Source organism: Oreochromis niloticus, linkage group LG16, assembly GCF_001858045.2.
Source record: "Oreochromis niloticus isolate F11D_XX linkage group LG16, O_niloticus_UMD_NMBU, whole genome shotgun sequence".
Classification (NCBI taxonomy): domain Eukaryota; kingdom Metazoa; phylum Chordata; class Actinopteri; order Cichliformes; family Cichlidae; genus Oreochromis; species Oreochromis niloticus.
In genome coordinates, this window is record NC_031987.2 from 19,631,096 (window position 1) to 19,647,872 (window position 16,777).

The window sequence follows — 16,777 nt, forward strand, 5'->3', positions numbered from 1 at the left end:
TTAACAACAGTGGATACAGTCTATTTGGGGAGTGCATCTCAGTAGATTGTCCAAGTAAAATCTATACAAAAGCAATGATCCAAGTTTTGTTTTGTTTTTTGTTTTTTTTTCCAAAAACGTGTATGTTTAAGCATCATGAGCCTACGCACAGTGGACCCAGAAACCACAGGTACTTTTCTTGTCACGGAATGGAAACATGCCTGTTTGACTCTGACAACCTTTAAATACCTCACAGCTCTCATTTCCTATTTTCACCTGTAGTGGCATAGAAAAATAGGCCAACATAGAGCTAATTCAAGCCTGTAAAGTTAGAAGTTTGCAGTTCTTACATAAGTACTGAACAAAAAAAACTGCATTTTTTTTTCCTTTACCAAAAAAGACTATTTCAGCTGAAACTCGATAATTCAGGTCTTCTCCAACCTTTGAATATACCTGAAAGAAAAAACATTATCTTCATATGAAATGAAAAAAAGGTGAATAATTAAATTTTTCTGGGAAATATTTTTACACGTCAATCTACATCCAGACACATTTTATCCATGCTTTTTCTTTTTTTTCTAACTCTCTGTTGATGGATGCAGTTTCAGTATTTTGCTCCATCACAGTTTACCATGTGGACTAGCAGAGCTGAATGCAATGAAAGATTTTGCAGCTGCATTCTTGGTCTGGTACGAACATAAAACCTGTGTCCGCTAATATAGTGATTTTGTTATTTAACATAATTAAATTCAAGAGGTCCAGCTTGGTTTTATGAATCTCCATGAATGTTATTTGTTAACATTGTTGTGTACTTGGAATTTTCATTTTTTATAAAATGCTTTAAAACCATAATAGAAATGTGACAATTTTCATTTTTAAGTGTAATGTAAATTTATTTACATTTCCTTTAGTTTTTTCTTAATTGGTGAAGCCTCCAGACATTTCAAAACCTGGTAATAAAAATAAAACTAAACTGCATGATCAACATAAAAGCAATCATTTGTCATTTTTGTAAATTGATTCTATAAATCCAGGCAGACACAATGAAAAATGGTGTTTGAGCTTTGTGGTTGAATTATTCTTACAAGCACTGACAATGAATTAAACAGTCTATACTTTGTTTCCTTTTCATCTTCTTTATCTGGACTTTCTTCTTGTCAGCACACTATAAGCCAAAGATTGGACTGAGTGTCTCAAAGTGCTTCCTGTCCTGTACACTGCAAATCTTTGAGGTTGTGGAGGGACCACCTATGGATCAAAAGTGTAAATAAACTTAATTTTTACTAGAAAAACATTAAATAGCAAGCATGAGGGTAGGTAAGAAAAGATATGAGTTGAAACATTTTGTGTGGGGAAAAAAAAATAAAGTTCCTCTAACCTTTCCTTCCAGCTGAACATGATACTGGACAAAACTCAAGATCCTGATCTCATGCAAGCCATGTTTCAGGGTCCTGGTGCAGCATCTAATGAAAAATAACACAGAACGTTATTTTTACTTCATTTTTATATATGAGTTTAGAAATGATTAAGAATTTGATCATAGTAAAAATAATCATTATTTTTCTATAGATATTTTGTTTTTGTTTTTTCACAAAGTAGAGGTAAAAATTTTGGTGAAATGAATGAAAACATATTTTGAGTTCATGAAAAATGAATATAACATTCAGTTTTGTGTTATATTCTTTAAATAACTCAACTTATTTAACACAGTGAAATTCTAATAGATACTGCTGAGGCTCACCATTAAAACTACCAGCCCAATAGTGTTAAGCTCCTCCCCTTGTGTCACTAAAATATCTTTGACTGGAACATCTGAGTTTGTTCTGAAACCTCAGACTTCTGTCTGATGGAGATCTGGGGGATCTTGTGAGGTTTGCTGCTACATTAGCATCTTAGGTTCTTTCTTGTATTCTCAACATTTTCTTTATAGGTAGCTGTGACTCAGGATATAAGGTTGGTGCTATTTAATCACAAGGTTGATTATCTGAACCTCCAGTCCAGTCCAATCCAATTTTATTTATAAAGCACTTTAAAATACCCAGCACAGGACCAAAGTGCTGAACAGAAAATTTGTTTTAAAAAAAATAGAATAACAGAAAACAGCAAAAATCAATAAACAAAACACATAATACATAAAAAAAAAACAGCCCTATATTAAAAAACAAGATAAAACATCATAGAATCAACTAAAAACAACTAAAAATAAAACCAACATCTCACACGGTGTCAAAGGCCAGGGTAAAGAGGTGAGTTTTCAGGAGTGATTTAAAAACATGTAGGGAAGAAGCCTGTCTAATCTCTAAAGGCAGATCGTTCCACAGTTGTGGAGCTCCTACAGCAAAAGCTCAATCTCCTCTAAGTTTACGCTCAGTCCTGGGTACATTCAGGAGCAGCTGATCAGCTGACCTGAGAGAGCGGGTGGGTATATAAGGCTGTAGCAGCTCAGACAGATAAGATGGGGCTAGGCCATGGAGCAAATAAAAGAATTAAAAAATGAATCCTAAAAGAAATGGACAACCAGTGAAGTGAAGCTAAAATATGGGAAATGTGCTGAAACTTTCAAGTGCCAGTTAAAAGAGGAGCTGTGGCATTTTGGACACTCTGTAGATGAGTAATGTATGATGCACTGACCCCTATATAAAATGCATTACAGTAATCGGGCCGAGTGCTAAAAAAAGCGTAGATAACAGTCTCAAAGTGCTGCCGTGAAAGAATTGGCTTTATTTTTGCCAGCTGCCTGAGCTGAAAGAAGCTTGATATGTGCCTTTTTTCTTTAGAGGGACATAGATCTGACAGTCCTCAGCATAAAAGTGGGATGCAATGCCGTGTTTTCTAAGTATACAACCAAGAGGGAGCAGATATTAAAAAAAAGAGGAGGGGGACCTAGAACTGAGCCCTGTGAGACACCACACAAGAGAGCAGCGGAGGACCACACATGGTCACAGAGACTGACACAAAAACTTTGCCCTGCCAAGAAAGAACTGAAACACTCCTAAGGCCCACCCAGTGCTCCAAACGAGAGAGTAAAATGGCATGATCCACTGTATCAAACGTAACTGTCAAATCTAAAAGCACAAGAACAACACAGTCCCCAGAGTCATGTCAAATCGTCTTTGAGCAAAATACTGAACCCCAAAATGCATCAATCAGCAGTGGTTTTAGTGTTATATGCTTTTCCTTTATGTGGTACTCATCATGAGTACTACGTAAAGTTCTGATTTTTTACCTCCTGTATTCCTATATGACCACATCAATTTAAGTTCCTGCTATATTGCACAATATACCTGCCTCTGTCTCCTCCTCTCTGCATGTAAGCTGAGTTCTTCTCGTCTTCTTTCAGATTATCTTTCTCAAGTATTCAGCATTCCAGCTTTCTTATCCTTCTTGTTGTCTGGCCCTGTTTTGTCTCCGAGTGTCTTGTTGAACTTATTTCCTGTGTACCAAACCTTAATTTACAGCAGGGAATATCATCTGTTTGGGGAGTGCATCTCAGTAGTTTGTAGCAAAATCTACATGAAGCACGATGACCCTATGCACAGTGAACGCAGACTCTTTGAGAGTAACAAAGGTACTTTTGTAGTTGCAGAATGGAAACATGCACGCCGGAGAAGGTTTACCACAAGAAAAGAAAAAAAAACGGCCCCAGTATCAATGATAGCTTTGACTCTGACCACCTTTAACCACTTCTTCACGACTCTTATTTCCTCTTTTCACTCTCATCTGTATAGAAAAATAGGCCAACATAAAGAACAAAGGCTGGTTTAAGCCTTTACAGAAGTACTGAACAAAAAACTAAACTTGAAAAATAAAAACTATTTCAGCTCAAACATGATAATTTGGTGTTCTCCTACCTAAAACAATAAAGTATCTTCATATGAAATAAAAAGTTGGGTTGAGTAATAAAAGAAACTACATCCAGACACATTTATTCTGTGTTTTATTTTTTATTGAACACAGACACTGTCGATGGATGCAGTTTCAGTATTTTGCTCCATCACAGTTTACCATGTTTACTGGCAGAGCTGGATGCAATGAGAGATTTTTCACCTGCATTCTTGGTCTGGTATTAACGATCACCCTGTGTCAGTGATTTTCTTATTTAACTGAACTGAGCTCAAGAGGTCCAGCTTGGATTTATGAATCTAAATGCATTTTATTTGTTAATTTTACTGTGTACTTGGAATTTTCTTTTATCATAATTTGCTTTGAAACCATCATAGAAATATGACAATTTTAATTTTTAAATGAATTACCCAATAATATTAGCCATATAAATTTATTTCCATTTCACTTTGTCTTTTTCTTATTTGGTTCGGCCAAAAAATGAAGAAGAACACAAAATAATCACATTCATGGATTCATTAGGAAGATAAAAAGGTTTTACTCACCTGTAGAGTAAGACAGCCAGTGTGATGCAACACAGAAGGAATCCAATTGCAGGTGGGAGTATGTGTAGAAAATACTTTGATGAAGTGGTTTCTGGACAAAATTAGCAGTGAATTAATTTAAAATACTTGGTTGACCTTTGCTAGAATTGACTGGATCTGCTTTTTGTCCTACCTACCTTCTGGGTTCTCAGACACAGTTAAACTCCATGTAATGCTGTTTATGCCATGTCTGTCTGTTATGCTACATGTATAAAGTCCTTCATCTTCAGGCTGAGCACTAAAAATAATTAGCTTTGTAGGAAACTCATGATTTATTTTCAGTCTATGAAATGAGAAATTTGAATGGGTGCGATTCAGCTCAATGGAATATTGAAAAACAGATCTGTTGCTGGTCCAGATGATCGATGTTGCATTTGTCTTGGATATGTTGCAAGTCAGTGTCACTGAGTCTCCTCTGGACACCAGCACAGCTCTGTGGTCGTCTTTAGCGATCTCTATAGCTTAAAGGAGACAATCATTCAATATAAAATTATATCTGCACTTCATCTGGGAAAAAAAAGTGAATCTCAAACAGAAATGTGCTCTTTACCTGCAAAGACATGCCACACCACTAACAGCTGAACGAAGAGCAGTGCCGCTTGGTTTATCGTGAGCATCATGATCATCAGACAGAGAGAAACAGACCTGAACTTTACTGTCAGCTTTATGTGTATCTGAGGAGGAGCTGCAAAAAAAAAGAGGAAGTGGTTTGTTGCAGTTAAACTCAACACAAATGTTTGTGATTCACTTTTTTTTGAGAAAATATGTTACATGGGAGTAATTTATACAATATTTCAGATTCACAACAAATTGTCACAGTTCAAACATGGAAAGTGAAGTGGGAATATAATTATATGACAAATAATTGTCTCCTATATTTTAGTCTCTCGTGTGACTCACTTGTGTAGAGAGGCAACTTTGAACTGCAACACTACATCACCACCTCTGAAAATGACACCTAAATACTGTGGTGTGCTTTTACATTGTAAAGTTGGACTGATTGGTTTAATGAAGTAAAGACTGTATTTGGGAAATGAATTTCAGAAAGTTGAAGATCTCAAAGCAAAATGCAAGGACCCAAGATTTCCCAAAGTTAGATATCATATCAGTCACCTCTACCTTACTACTGACATTTCTTCTTTTCAGTGTCTTCCTTGGCTCATTCATTCTTTTAAAAATACAAATAGTTTGGGGTGCTCACTAAATTAATACATCTTATTTTCTAATTGAAGAATTTCTCAAGTTTGAATCTTTTATCAATAAAATGAAAGTTCAATTTACCCATTTTGTCTGCACTTAATCATACATTTTATTTATTAGAATTTTTATTTCATTGTAAAGTTGGAGGTGCTCAAGAGTTTATTTCTTTTAAATGTTTCACAAAATATTAACTCAATATACTTCACATAAAATGCTTCTCAGATTGTTTAAACTCAGTCATCACATTTTTGTGATGTTAAAAACCACTAATAACAAACATCTTGGTCTGTAAATCCCAGATATTCATCTTAGACACACAAAGGTTAAAGGCCACCTTTTAAATCACATTTATCCAGTTATCACTAACCAACTTATCAACTTAATAATATAAATATAATCAACTCTCACAATCTGCTGGCTATTTAAAAACATTACATGTTCCACTTGTTACATATATTCATATATATTCTACATTTATGCATTCAGACTTCGTTCATAAGAAAGAATCTTACAGTTCAAGTTTGAAAATATGCCAGTATGTATGTTAATATGCTAATGTGCATGTTTGTCAAACTTATTTTAAACTATGGATCGCTTTTCTTAAAACCTGTACCTGTAGCATAACTGGAGCAGTTAAGTGAGGCTCAAGTTCAGTCATATTAAGAAAGTATAAAGTGCTCAGATTTAGAGAGATTTACTGAAAAAAAGAATAAAATTGGTACTCATTGAGCAGAAATTTGATCAAATAAAAAGTTGAAAGGCTGGATTAGTATCTATTAAATTTCACATTGATTAACAGTGTATCTCGGTTGACACAATTTCAAGACTTATCCTTTTCAATAAGCAATCAAATTGTTGGTGGGAGTATGTATAGAAAATACTTTGATGAAATGGTTTCTGTATAAAATTAGAAGCGATGAATGACTGTAGGCAACTTGTAATGTTGCATGCATGTCTTCAGTAAAAAGAATTAACTTTGTGGGTAATTCTTGATTTATGTTTAGTTAATGAAATAAAATAAATTTAAGGGTTCATGAAGTTTAATCACATAATATTTCAACATACAAATAATATAATATTTCAGTCTTAAACAGTCACTTTAATATTGGGAGGTTGATTTAAGGTACAGTGTGTAGCTGTAATCTCACCACTAGATGTCAGTAGATAGCAGATTGCAGTCAAATTAATTCTGTGTTCTTACTCCTCTCATTTCAAGTACATTTAGAGGGGTAGAGTGAATGCTGTAGGAGAAATAACTATAACCGCTGTCTATTTGCAGTGATTCTAGCAGAAGGAAATATTGAAAATCCAAGAGATTATTGTTTTATTTTTTTTATTGGATATGCTGCAAGTCAACATCACCAAGTGTCTTCTTGACAACAACACAGCTCTGTACTCGTCTGTACCACTCTCTGACGTAAAGAAAAAAAAACAAGAAAACCAATACAAAAATACAAAATGTAAAAACAGAATAGCTAAACTCCAAAAATGGACATTAACATAGAAAACTTTTGTTCATTTGCTAATTATTACTAAATATTTAAAGAAATTTTACTAAACAAAAATGCACTACATCCACATTAATGAACAATAAAAAATTATTATTATTATACTCAAAATTATGGCACGCATATTAAAAAGTATTTCTGTTGGGCGAAGAGCAAAAGTCTGCACTTTACACTTAATTATTTCTGCAGTGAAACTTCTTTAAAAATGCTTAAAAGCAACAAAGAAAACCAAATTAATGAATACAAAATACAACACTATTCCCTAAAATACTGCACAGAGAGTGACCTGCCTTGGTGGAGGTCTGAATTACCTGAGTGTTTTTTGTTGGAAAATGGTTCAGAGAGCTTGAAATCATGTATAAATAAATATACTTACCTATAAAGACAAAAGGCTCAAATAAATTTGGTGCTGACTCTGAGATAGAGAATAAAGTAAACAAATTTGAGAGTATCAAAGATGATGACGATCTTCTAACCTCTTGTCTTGACTGAGGGAGAAACTGATCCTGATTCAGTGTCCTTATCATAATTTTTCTGCAGAGTAAAGCAATAATGACACTGACACTCATTAGTCTCCTTCATTCTGCTTAGTGTACAATCTCAGGATATGGTGAAACCCTCCATGCATGGTATGGATGGACTTGTAGCTGTGCTTGATGTCTGCATTGTTGTCTTCTACTAGTGCAGTTCGCTCAGTTCTGACTGCTTTCCCTCTCTTTGTTACCACCTCACTACACTTCTTCAGTCCGCATGACATCACAGTGTCATTGCTGTATATCCTAGTGGTATGGATCAGTGAGTCTATGTCTCGTTCACTCTTGGCATACAGCTTGATGTCATCCATGTAGAGGTGGTGGCTGATGATTGCTTGATTGTGTAGTTGGTATCCCTAGCCGGTCTTGTTAATGATCTGGCTAAGGGGGTTCAGACCTGTGTAGAACAGTGCATCTCCAGTGGGGACAGTGCGGGGGGGGGGGGGGGGGGGGTTCAGGTCATTTGTCTGAGCTGAAGCTGAGGCTATTATAGCCCGGGTGTCCTCCCTCGGATGGCGTTCCCTTGCAGTTTCTGCTCTGACACTGTTCATGTCTGTCAGGAACTGGAAGGTTTTTCAGTTGAGAAGTGATCATAGATTGAATTCAGTCTCTCCATATACCGACTCCTCTGCCTGTTGTTTTTACAATCAGTGCTGCCACCCTGTGGCTGAGGGAGAGATGTCTATAAAGACAAAGGAAAAATAAAAATCAGTGTAGAGTGTACAAAGGCAGAGACATGTGACAGTGTTAAAGATGGCAACAGTCTTCTGACCTCTTCTCCTGACTGAGGAGGAATCTGATCCCGGACTGCATCCTGATTTAGTTTCATCATCATGATTTTTCTGGAAAAAAAAACAGAAGTGACCAATAACAAAATCTTAGAAGTTGCCAGGTGTTTCAGTAAGACAGGATGAGTAAACACTGCCTCATAATGACTAGAATAAACACAAAACATATTCTTTTTTCTATTTCCTTCCTGTGAAAATTTTCTGATAGTGGATTATTTATAGTGAAAATTATAAATATCTGTTGCTGTTTTTTTATATTTACCAAATTAGAGGTATGAATTATGGGTGATATGTATGAAACACACTTTTAATTGCACAATACCTAATCTGACAGTTCATAGCAAAGAAAAATATGAAAATTGTCTTTGAAAGTGAATATAAACAGTTGCGTATACAGTTATTGTGTTTTTGAGTCCCATTACTGACACATCCCAGTTCTTTAAGTATTGTTATTACTGTGGTTATTGCAATAATAGGGTTGAATTTTGGAATATCCTGTTATAACAGGATATAATATTCCCAATACAAATGAAAACAGCTAAAGTAATAACGCTGTATAAAAATGGAGATAGACACCAATTCCCAAATTACAGGCCTGTTTCTCTAATTTTACAATTTTCAAAAATACTGGAAAAAGTTTTCACTAATAGACTTGACAAATTCATTGATAAACATCAAATAATAATGGACTATCAGTATGGTTTCAGACCAAATAGATCAACATCCACGGCATTGAAATGGCCTGTATTTATATAGCGCCTCTCTGGTCCCTAAGGACCCCAAAGCGCTTTACACATCCAGTCATTCACCCATTCACATACACATTCACACACTGGCATAATGGAACTAATTGAAAATGCCACTAATAATACAGATCAAAGACAATGCACAGTTGGAGTTTTCATTGACCTAAAAAAAAAAGCTTATTATTTGAGAGACAGGCAACAATTTGTGAAGGTTGGTGAATATCAATCAGAGTGCCTGGACAGTGTTTGTGGCGTTCCACAGGTGTCAGTATTGGGACCAAAACTGTTTATCCTGTACATCAATGATATATGTAAAACATCTGATATATTACAGTTTATTTTATTTGCAGATGATACAAATATTTTTTGTGCTGGAGAGAATTTTGGAAATTGTCACACAAGAAATGATTAAACTGAAAATATGGTTTGATAGAAATAAGTTATTGCTAAACTTGAATAAAACTACATTTATGTTATTTGGAAATTGTAAAAGAGATGCTGGAGCAAATTGTTGATAAATAATGTTGAAGTGGAGCAAGTTTCTCATACAAAATTTCTGGGTGTGATAATAGATAAAAAAAAAGATAACCATTATGTAAAACTCCGAAAAAAGCAATTGGGATGATTACTGAAGCAGGATTTAGAGACTACACTAACATCATGTTCTTAAAACTGAAAATCCTGAGGCTTATGGATCTTATAAAATAAAAATCAACAAAGATTATGTACAAAGCCAGATATAATATGTTACCAGGAAATGCACAAAGGATGTTTTTTGACAGAGAAGAGGACTATGATTTGAGGGGAAAATTTAATTTGAAGACTCTTAAAGCACAGACAAGAGTTAAAACCTTTTGTATTACCATTTGTGGAGTAAAACTGTGGAACAGTTTTCCTTTGGGGCTACAGCAATGTTCAAGCATTAGTCAGTGCATAAAGATGTTTTGAATATGAAGCTGATAAAGTTGATGAAGATAGTGTATATATAACTAAGTTAAATTGTATCTGAATTATATCTATCACTGTAGCTATGGTTATACATGTCCTTCAGTCTGACTTTATTGTGTGGGATAAGTGATGAGGGGAAGTTGGGGTAACACCGAATATGTTGATTCAGTAGAGTGTTGAGTGTGGCGTAGGGATTAATAAGTATGTACATACTTCTTCCTACTCCATTTCGGACTTACAGTGGTATGCAAAAGTTTGGGCACCCTTGATAATTTTCATGATTTTCCTTCATAAATCATTGGCTGTTTGGATCAGCAATTTCATTTAAATACGTCATATAGCAGATGAACACAATGATATTTTTCGAAGTGAAATAAATTGCATAAATGCATAAATTTGGCCACCCCAACAGAAAAATTACATCTATATTTAGAATAGAATAGAATAGAATAGAATAGAATAGCTTTTTATTGTCACTGTTACAAGAACAATGAAAGGCAGTTTGGCATCTCTCCGTGTGTGAAGTACACAATAGCGTAAGTATTAAGTATTACGTAAGTAGATGTTCCTTTTACAGAAATAACAGCCTCTAAACACTTCCTATAGCTTCCAATGAGAGTCTGGATTCTGGTTGAAGGGATTTTGGACCTTTCGTCTTTACAAAACATCTCCAGTTCACTCAGGTTTGATGGTTTCTGAGCCTGAGTCTGTCTGGGGACTGAGATGGCCATTCCAGAATATTGTACTTGATCCTCTGCCTGAACGTCTTAGTAGATTTTCAACTTTGTCACTGATTCTTAAACATTGTTCTCAAGAATCTGCTGATACTGGCTGGAATGCAACCCTCAACTTTAACAAGATTCCCAGTACCTGCACTTGCTACACAGCCTCACAGCATGATGGAACCGCCAACACATTTTACTGTGGGTAGCAAGTGTTTCTCTTGGAATGCTGTGTTCTGTTTCCACCATGCATACTGCCTCTTGTTATGTCCAAATAACTCAATTTTAGTTTCATCAGTCCACAGCACCTTATTCCAAAATGAAGCTGGCTTGTCCAAATGTGCTTTAGCATACCTCAAGTGACTCTGTTTGTGGCATGTGTGCAGAACAGGCTTCCTCTGCATTACTCTCCTATACAGCATCTCCTTCTGCAAAGTGCGCTGAATAGTTGAACAATGCACAGTGACACCATCTGCAGCAAGATGATGTTGTAGGTCTTTGGAGCTGGTCTGTGGGTTGACTATGACTGTTCTCACGATCCTTCGCTTCTACTTATCTAAGATTTTCCTTGACCTGTCATTTCCGGCCTTAACTAGAACTGTGCCTGTGGTCTTCCATTTCCTCAATATGTTCCTCACAGTGGAAACTGACAGCTGAAATCTCTGAGATAGCTTTTTGTATACTTCCCCTAAACCATGATGTTGAACAATCTTTGTTTTCAGGTCATTTGAGAGTTGTTTTAACCTCCCATGTAGCCACTCTTCAGAGAAGATGCAAAGAGGAGAAAAACTTGCAATTGGCCACCTTAAATACACTTTCTCATGACTGGATTCACCTGTGTATGTAGGTCAAGGGCCAATGAGCTTACCAAACAAATTTTATGTTCCAATAATTAGTGCTAAAGGTATTCAAATCAATAAAACATCAAGGGTGGCCAAATTTATGCACCAGCCTAATTTAGTTTAAGTAACTATTGTACACTTTCTTTAAATCCTGTAAAATTCATTTCACTTCTTAAATGTCATTGTGTTTGTCTATGTATATATATATATATGTAGGTTTGTTGTACATGTCTTAAATAAAGATATAATAATAAAAAATAAATAACTCACAGCGACTCTGTTTGTGTTACATTACCATGACAGTTACCAGGCCTGTGAAGTCACACAGGTTTAGTCAAAGTAAGGATACATGTACAGGATTTGTATAGCCTGGAACATATCAGCATCTTAGGTCCTTTGTTTGTGATAAAACTGCAGCACCAAACAATATCCAAAATGTTCTTAGTTTTTCAATTTTCCATCAATTATATGACTTTTTTCCCCATTTTTAAGACATTGTGTGTATGCTTTATTTGAAAAAATAATATAATGCCTGTGCTTTTTGAAACTATTGTGTAAATGTTAATTAGTGAAGGACTAAATATTAAAGCTCAAAACTTTAATACTAAACAAAATGTCTATTAGCACAGACGGTAAAATAAATGCTGTTTTAGATTTTTAAGTGCATTGTTTGTAAGGCTGACTTTTGTGTTGCAGTATTTGAACAGTGTAATTTATTTAACACAATGAAAGTGCGATAGGCATTACTCACACACAATATTAAAACAACCTGCTCAGTATTGTTTAGATCCCGTTTGTCCACCAAAACATTCATAAACAGAACGATTCAGCTTGTTCTGCCACCTCAGTCCTCAGTCTGATACAGATCTGAGAAGGTTTTAAGGATGAATATCTGAGTTCTCAAGATGTTCTTCAGAGCAGCCTGTGAATCAGGAGAGTGGGCGTCTAAGATTCACACGTTCATTGTTTGATCTAGAGTTCCCTCAGTTCACATGTGAAGTTGTCTTTGAGCAAAATACTGAACTCCAAATGACTGTGCATGCATCAATAATCACGAATTATATTAGATTTTTAAACATAGTATACACGAGTGTGGATGCAGTTTGTTGTATAGGTATGCAGTAAAATTGAGGTCACTGCCACTGAAGTATGAAACCATTGAGTATTTTTTGTGTGTTTATTTTCTGTTCCTGTTTTATTTTGTACTCCTCATTGGCTCTCATTTTTGATCTTTCACTTCCTGTATCCCTGTATTACCCCACCCATGTGAAAATCTCCATGAATGGAAGCACTCAAAGTTTGTATTCCCCAAACAGAGACAGCATACACATGAGACCCCATATAACCTCTGGGATCAAGACCTAACCCTAACCCACTATGTAAAGTAATATCGGAGTCACGTCTTTCATATGTCATTTTTGGACGTCAAATTTTGATACACTGAAGGAGTTGTTTTGTAATGTCTGATGTTGATGTCCGTAGGACCGCCATGTACAGGCTATTTATAGTCCAAATGTGGTCGTTGTGGACAGATGTTATTTTTATACTGCTTCTGTAGTCCCATGTTTCCAGAGGCTGGAGGGCATGTTTCCTACAGGCTAGGAAGTTATTGGAAAATGATCTAGAAAAGTATCACACCTTCTGAAATGGGATTGATCATAACAGTTATGTATGAAGGAATGCAGAGCGATTAGCGGACATCTCCAAGATGACGCAGGCTCTTGAGCTAAAACAAAAGTGCACGTCTATAAAACATCCAGTGTTTAGTGGGATGACTTCTTTGTTATTTTAATGGGTTTTTTTTTTTACAAAATGTATGATGAACCTGTACAGAATGAGTTCAGCTTGCATTCTTTTGTAGTTGTAGGATGTAAATGTACATGTTGGCGAAGGGTTGCCTCAGAGAATGAATGACAGCTTTGACTCTAACCACTTTTAGCCAGTTCTTTACTACTGTCATTGTCACTTTTTGTCCTGTTGTATAGAACAATAGCTCCCCGCAAGAAAGCACAGCGGGCTGATTCACAGCTTTATATTCAGAGCATGTTTGCGGTGCTTAAAGAAGTAGTGAAGAAAAACCTGAGCTCTTTCATTATTAAAGTTTTCAAAGATAGATAATAATGCATCATCTTATTAAATAAAAAGTTGCATTTAGCAATGAAAAAGATCTGAGCTCTGTCCAATGAGGCACTGAGCCTGTGACCACTAATGTAATGATTTGCTTTAAAAACATCATAGAAATATGACAACATTAATCATCACGTCTATGAACGCAATGGTATAAGCCACATTATCACATTTCCATTTCCCTCTTTACTTATTTAAAACACACTTTAAACATTTTCAGTGTAGGCGGATATAATAGAAAATAGTGCTTTATAATCCAATCAGTCTTACAAGTACTGAGAACAATTCTACAGACAAACAAAAAAAAATCATCACATTCATGTATTCATTATGAAGATAAAAAGGTTTTACTCACCTGTAGAGTAAGACAGCCAGTGTGATGCAACACAGAAGCAATCCAATTGCAGGTGGGAGTATGTGTAGAAAATATTTTGATGAAGTGGGTTCTGGACAAAATCAGCAGTGAATTAATTTAAAATGATTGGTTGACCTTTGCTAGAATTGACTGGATCTGCTTTTTGTCCTACCTACCTTCTGGGTTCTCAGACACAGTTAAATTCCATGTAATGCTGTTTACACCACGTCTCTCTGTTATGCTACATGTATAAAGTCCTTCATCTTCAGGCTGAGCACTAAAAATAATTAGCTCATGATTTATTTTCAGTCTATGCAATGAGAAATTTGAATAGGTGCGATTCAGCACAATGGAATATTTAAAAACAGATCTGTTGTTGGTCCAGGTGATTAATGTTGCATTTGTCTTGGATATGTTGCAAGTCAGCGTCACTGAGTCTCCTCTGGACACCAGCACAGCTCTGTGGTCGTCTTTAGCGATCTCTATAGTTTAATGGAGACAATCATTCAATATAAAATTCTATCTGCACTTCATCTGGAAAAAAGTGAATCTCAAACACAAATGTGCTCTTTACCTGCAAAGACATGCCACACCACTAACAGCTGAACGAAGAGCAGTGCTGCTTGGTTTATCGTGAGCATCATGATCATCAGACAGAGAGAAACAGACCTGAACTTTACTGTCAGCTTTATTGGTATCTGAGGAGGAGCCACAAAAAAGGAAGTGGTTACTTGCTGTAGAGTTGAGCTCTGAACTAATGTATGTGAATGTATCACCATTTGTTGAAGCAATAATTTACATTTAAGTTGTGTATGCAGTGAGTCAGAATTGTCACAACTGAAGTGTATTTCTTCCAGAAACTGAACACAATTATATTGCAAATAATTTCCTCTTGTAATTTAGTCACTCATGTCATAAATGGAAATATAAGCTGCACCTGAGTAAAGGAGCAATTTTCAACTACTAAAAAACATCTGCATTGTTAATCAGACTTTACCCACCAGATAAAAACTGGGACCTGCAACGATTTTCTTGCATTGCTCAGTTTGTGACACAACTATGATTGTTCTGCTTTATGAATGTGAAGTAGAACAATTAACAACAGCAGGTCATTTTTATAGAAGACATTTAGATATGTCATAATCAATAGTTCACTGTCACGTGACTCAATACAGAATTATTATTAACATTAATATGTTTTCTATTAACAGACATGTATAATTATTCATTAGCAGCTGGCTGATGACATTTCATCACAGGACTGTGTGATTTTGAACAAACTGTTCTTGTGTAGCAACCTCCTGACTTTCTGCTTTTGCTGTGTTGCACGTGTTCTGGTGAGAATGTGAATGTTTTGAGAGCTAAATAACTAAACTTTATCAGGACCTTTCAGGCTCTAACTGATAATGTCAGCGACAATGTCTAAGAGGATCTGCTTAGACATCATAGATTGAATTCAGCCTGCCACCTCAGTGGTGTGTTTGTTATTTTTACACCAAGCAGTGCCACCCTGTGGTTGAGAGAGTTGCTGCCTGTAACATTACAAACATCTTCTTATCTCTTCTCCTGACTGAGAGGGAAACTGATCCTGGACTGGATCCTGTTTCAGCGTCCTCATCATAATTCTTTTTGGAGAGTAAAAGCAGCGACCAATAATAATATCTTACCACTCTCCAGGTGTTTCAGATACCTGAATATATGAGATAAGATTAGTAACACTGCCTTATAGTGACATAGTTATAGTTATAGTATAAACACAAGAGATTCTTTTTTCTGTCTTTCACTGTGAGGATTTGCTGATAATGATGATTTGTATGGTGCACGGGTTCTGGTGAGAATGTGAATGTTTTGAGAGCACAATAGCTAAACCTTAGCAACAGCTTTCAGGTGTTAAATGTAGAGTGTAAAACCAGAGTTACAAGAGTCAAACCCACCTCCACCTCCTCTTGCTGTGTATAATGCTCTCATTAAGCTTTGTTTGATAACTGAATTAAAAACTGTTTCATTAGAAACCCTGGTGATGTCAGTGACATAAGTCCCTTTACACAATCACAGAAGCACACATATTGTCCCACTATTGACACTCTGGTTACCACCTCAAACCTTTTTGTTTTTATGGTTTTTGCATGTTGTTTGTTTTGTTTTGGTAATGCATTTTTTTAAAAAAAACAAATTTAATAAACTTAGTATGTGAAATTAAGAATGCTGTGTCCCACAGGTCAGAGGTGAATGGCCACATTGCTATGAGCTGATGGGACCGTAACTCAAATAACCATTGATTACAGCTGAGTTATGCAGAAGAGCATCTCTGAGCACATGATATGTCAGACTTTGAAGCAAATGGGCTAAAGATCATACCAGGTGTCACCCCTGTCAGCTAAGAACAGGAAACTGAGGTTACAGTTGGTACTGGCTCACCACAGCTGGGCATCCAAAGATTGGTGAAATGTTTCCTGATGAGTCTTTATTGCTGTTATATCCAAATGGTTGAGACAGAATTTGATGAAAACATGGATCCATACTGCCTGTATCAGCAGTTCAGGCTGCTGGTGGTGTAATGGTGTGAGGGTCTTTGTAAAAACTGAGTGAAATGTCCACAGCC

The 16,777-nt window shown here is 35.9% G+C and overlaps 1 protein-coding gene and 1 long non-coding RNA gene across 4 annotated transcripts; both read right to left on the bottom strand.

The window, feature by feature from the left end:
* LOC100689782 (uncharacterized) lies at nucleotides 1-5,051 on the bottom strand. 2 transcript variants are annotated; one of them, XM_019353294.2, is made up of 5 exons: nucleotides 4,957-5,051; nucleotides 4,544-4,861; nucleotides 4,368-4,458; nucleotides 1,358-1,442; nucleotides 1-1,227 (listed from the first exon to the last, which is right to left on the bottom strand). In XM_019353294.2, the coding sequence occupies exons 1-5, from the start codon at nucleotides 5,030-5,032 to the stop codon at nucleotides 1,117-1,119; spliced, it is 681 nt and encodes a 226-aa protein (XP_019208839.2). In that variant the 5' UTR covers nucleotides 5,033-5,051; the 3' UTR covers nucleotides 1-1,116. The 2 variants fall into 2 exon arrangements, with proteins under 2 accessions (XP_019208839.2, XP_019208838.2); XM_019353293.2 differs by having other exon boundaries at nucleotides 4,544-4,867.
* Nucleotides 5,052-8,085: 3,034 nt separating this feature from the next.
* Nucleotides 8,086-14,889, bottom strand: LOC102077313 (uncharacterized). 2 transcript variants are annotated; one of them, XR_266881.4, is made up of 5 exons: nucleotides 14,750-14,889; nucleotides 14,352-14,657; nucleotides 14,176-14,266; nucleotides 8,420-8,489; nucleotides 8,086-8,329 (listed from the first exon to the last, which is right to left on the bottom strand). It is a non-coding gene; the product is annotated as an uncharacterized LOC102077313 (long non-coding RNA). The 2 variants fall into 2 exon arrangements; XR_003216838.1 differs by having other exon boundaries at nucleotides 14,352-14,663; nucleotides 14,750-14,855.
* Nucleotides 14,890-16,777: the final 1,888 nt, after the last annotated feature.

Excerpts from the sequence above, each read along its gene's own strand:
- LOC100689782 (XM_019353293.2), bottom strand. The coding sequence starts at position 5,032 with ATGATCATGATGCTCACGATAAACCAAGCGGCACTGCTCTTCGTTCAG. Across the intron at positions 4,868-4,956 it reads GGTGTGGCATGTCTTTGCAG|CTATAGAGATCGCTAAAGAC; the intron begins GTAAAGAGCACA and ends GTCTCCTTTAAG. Across the intron at positions 4,459-4,543 it reads TGTGTCTGAGAACCCAGAAG|AAACCACTTCATCAAAGTAT; the intron begins GTAGGTAGGACA and ends AATTTTGTCCAG.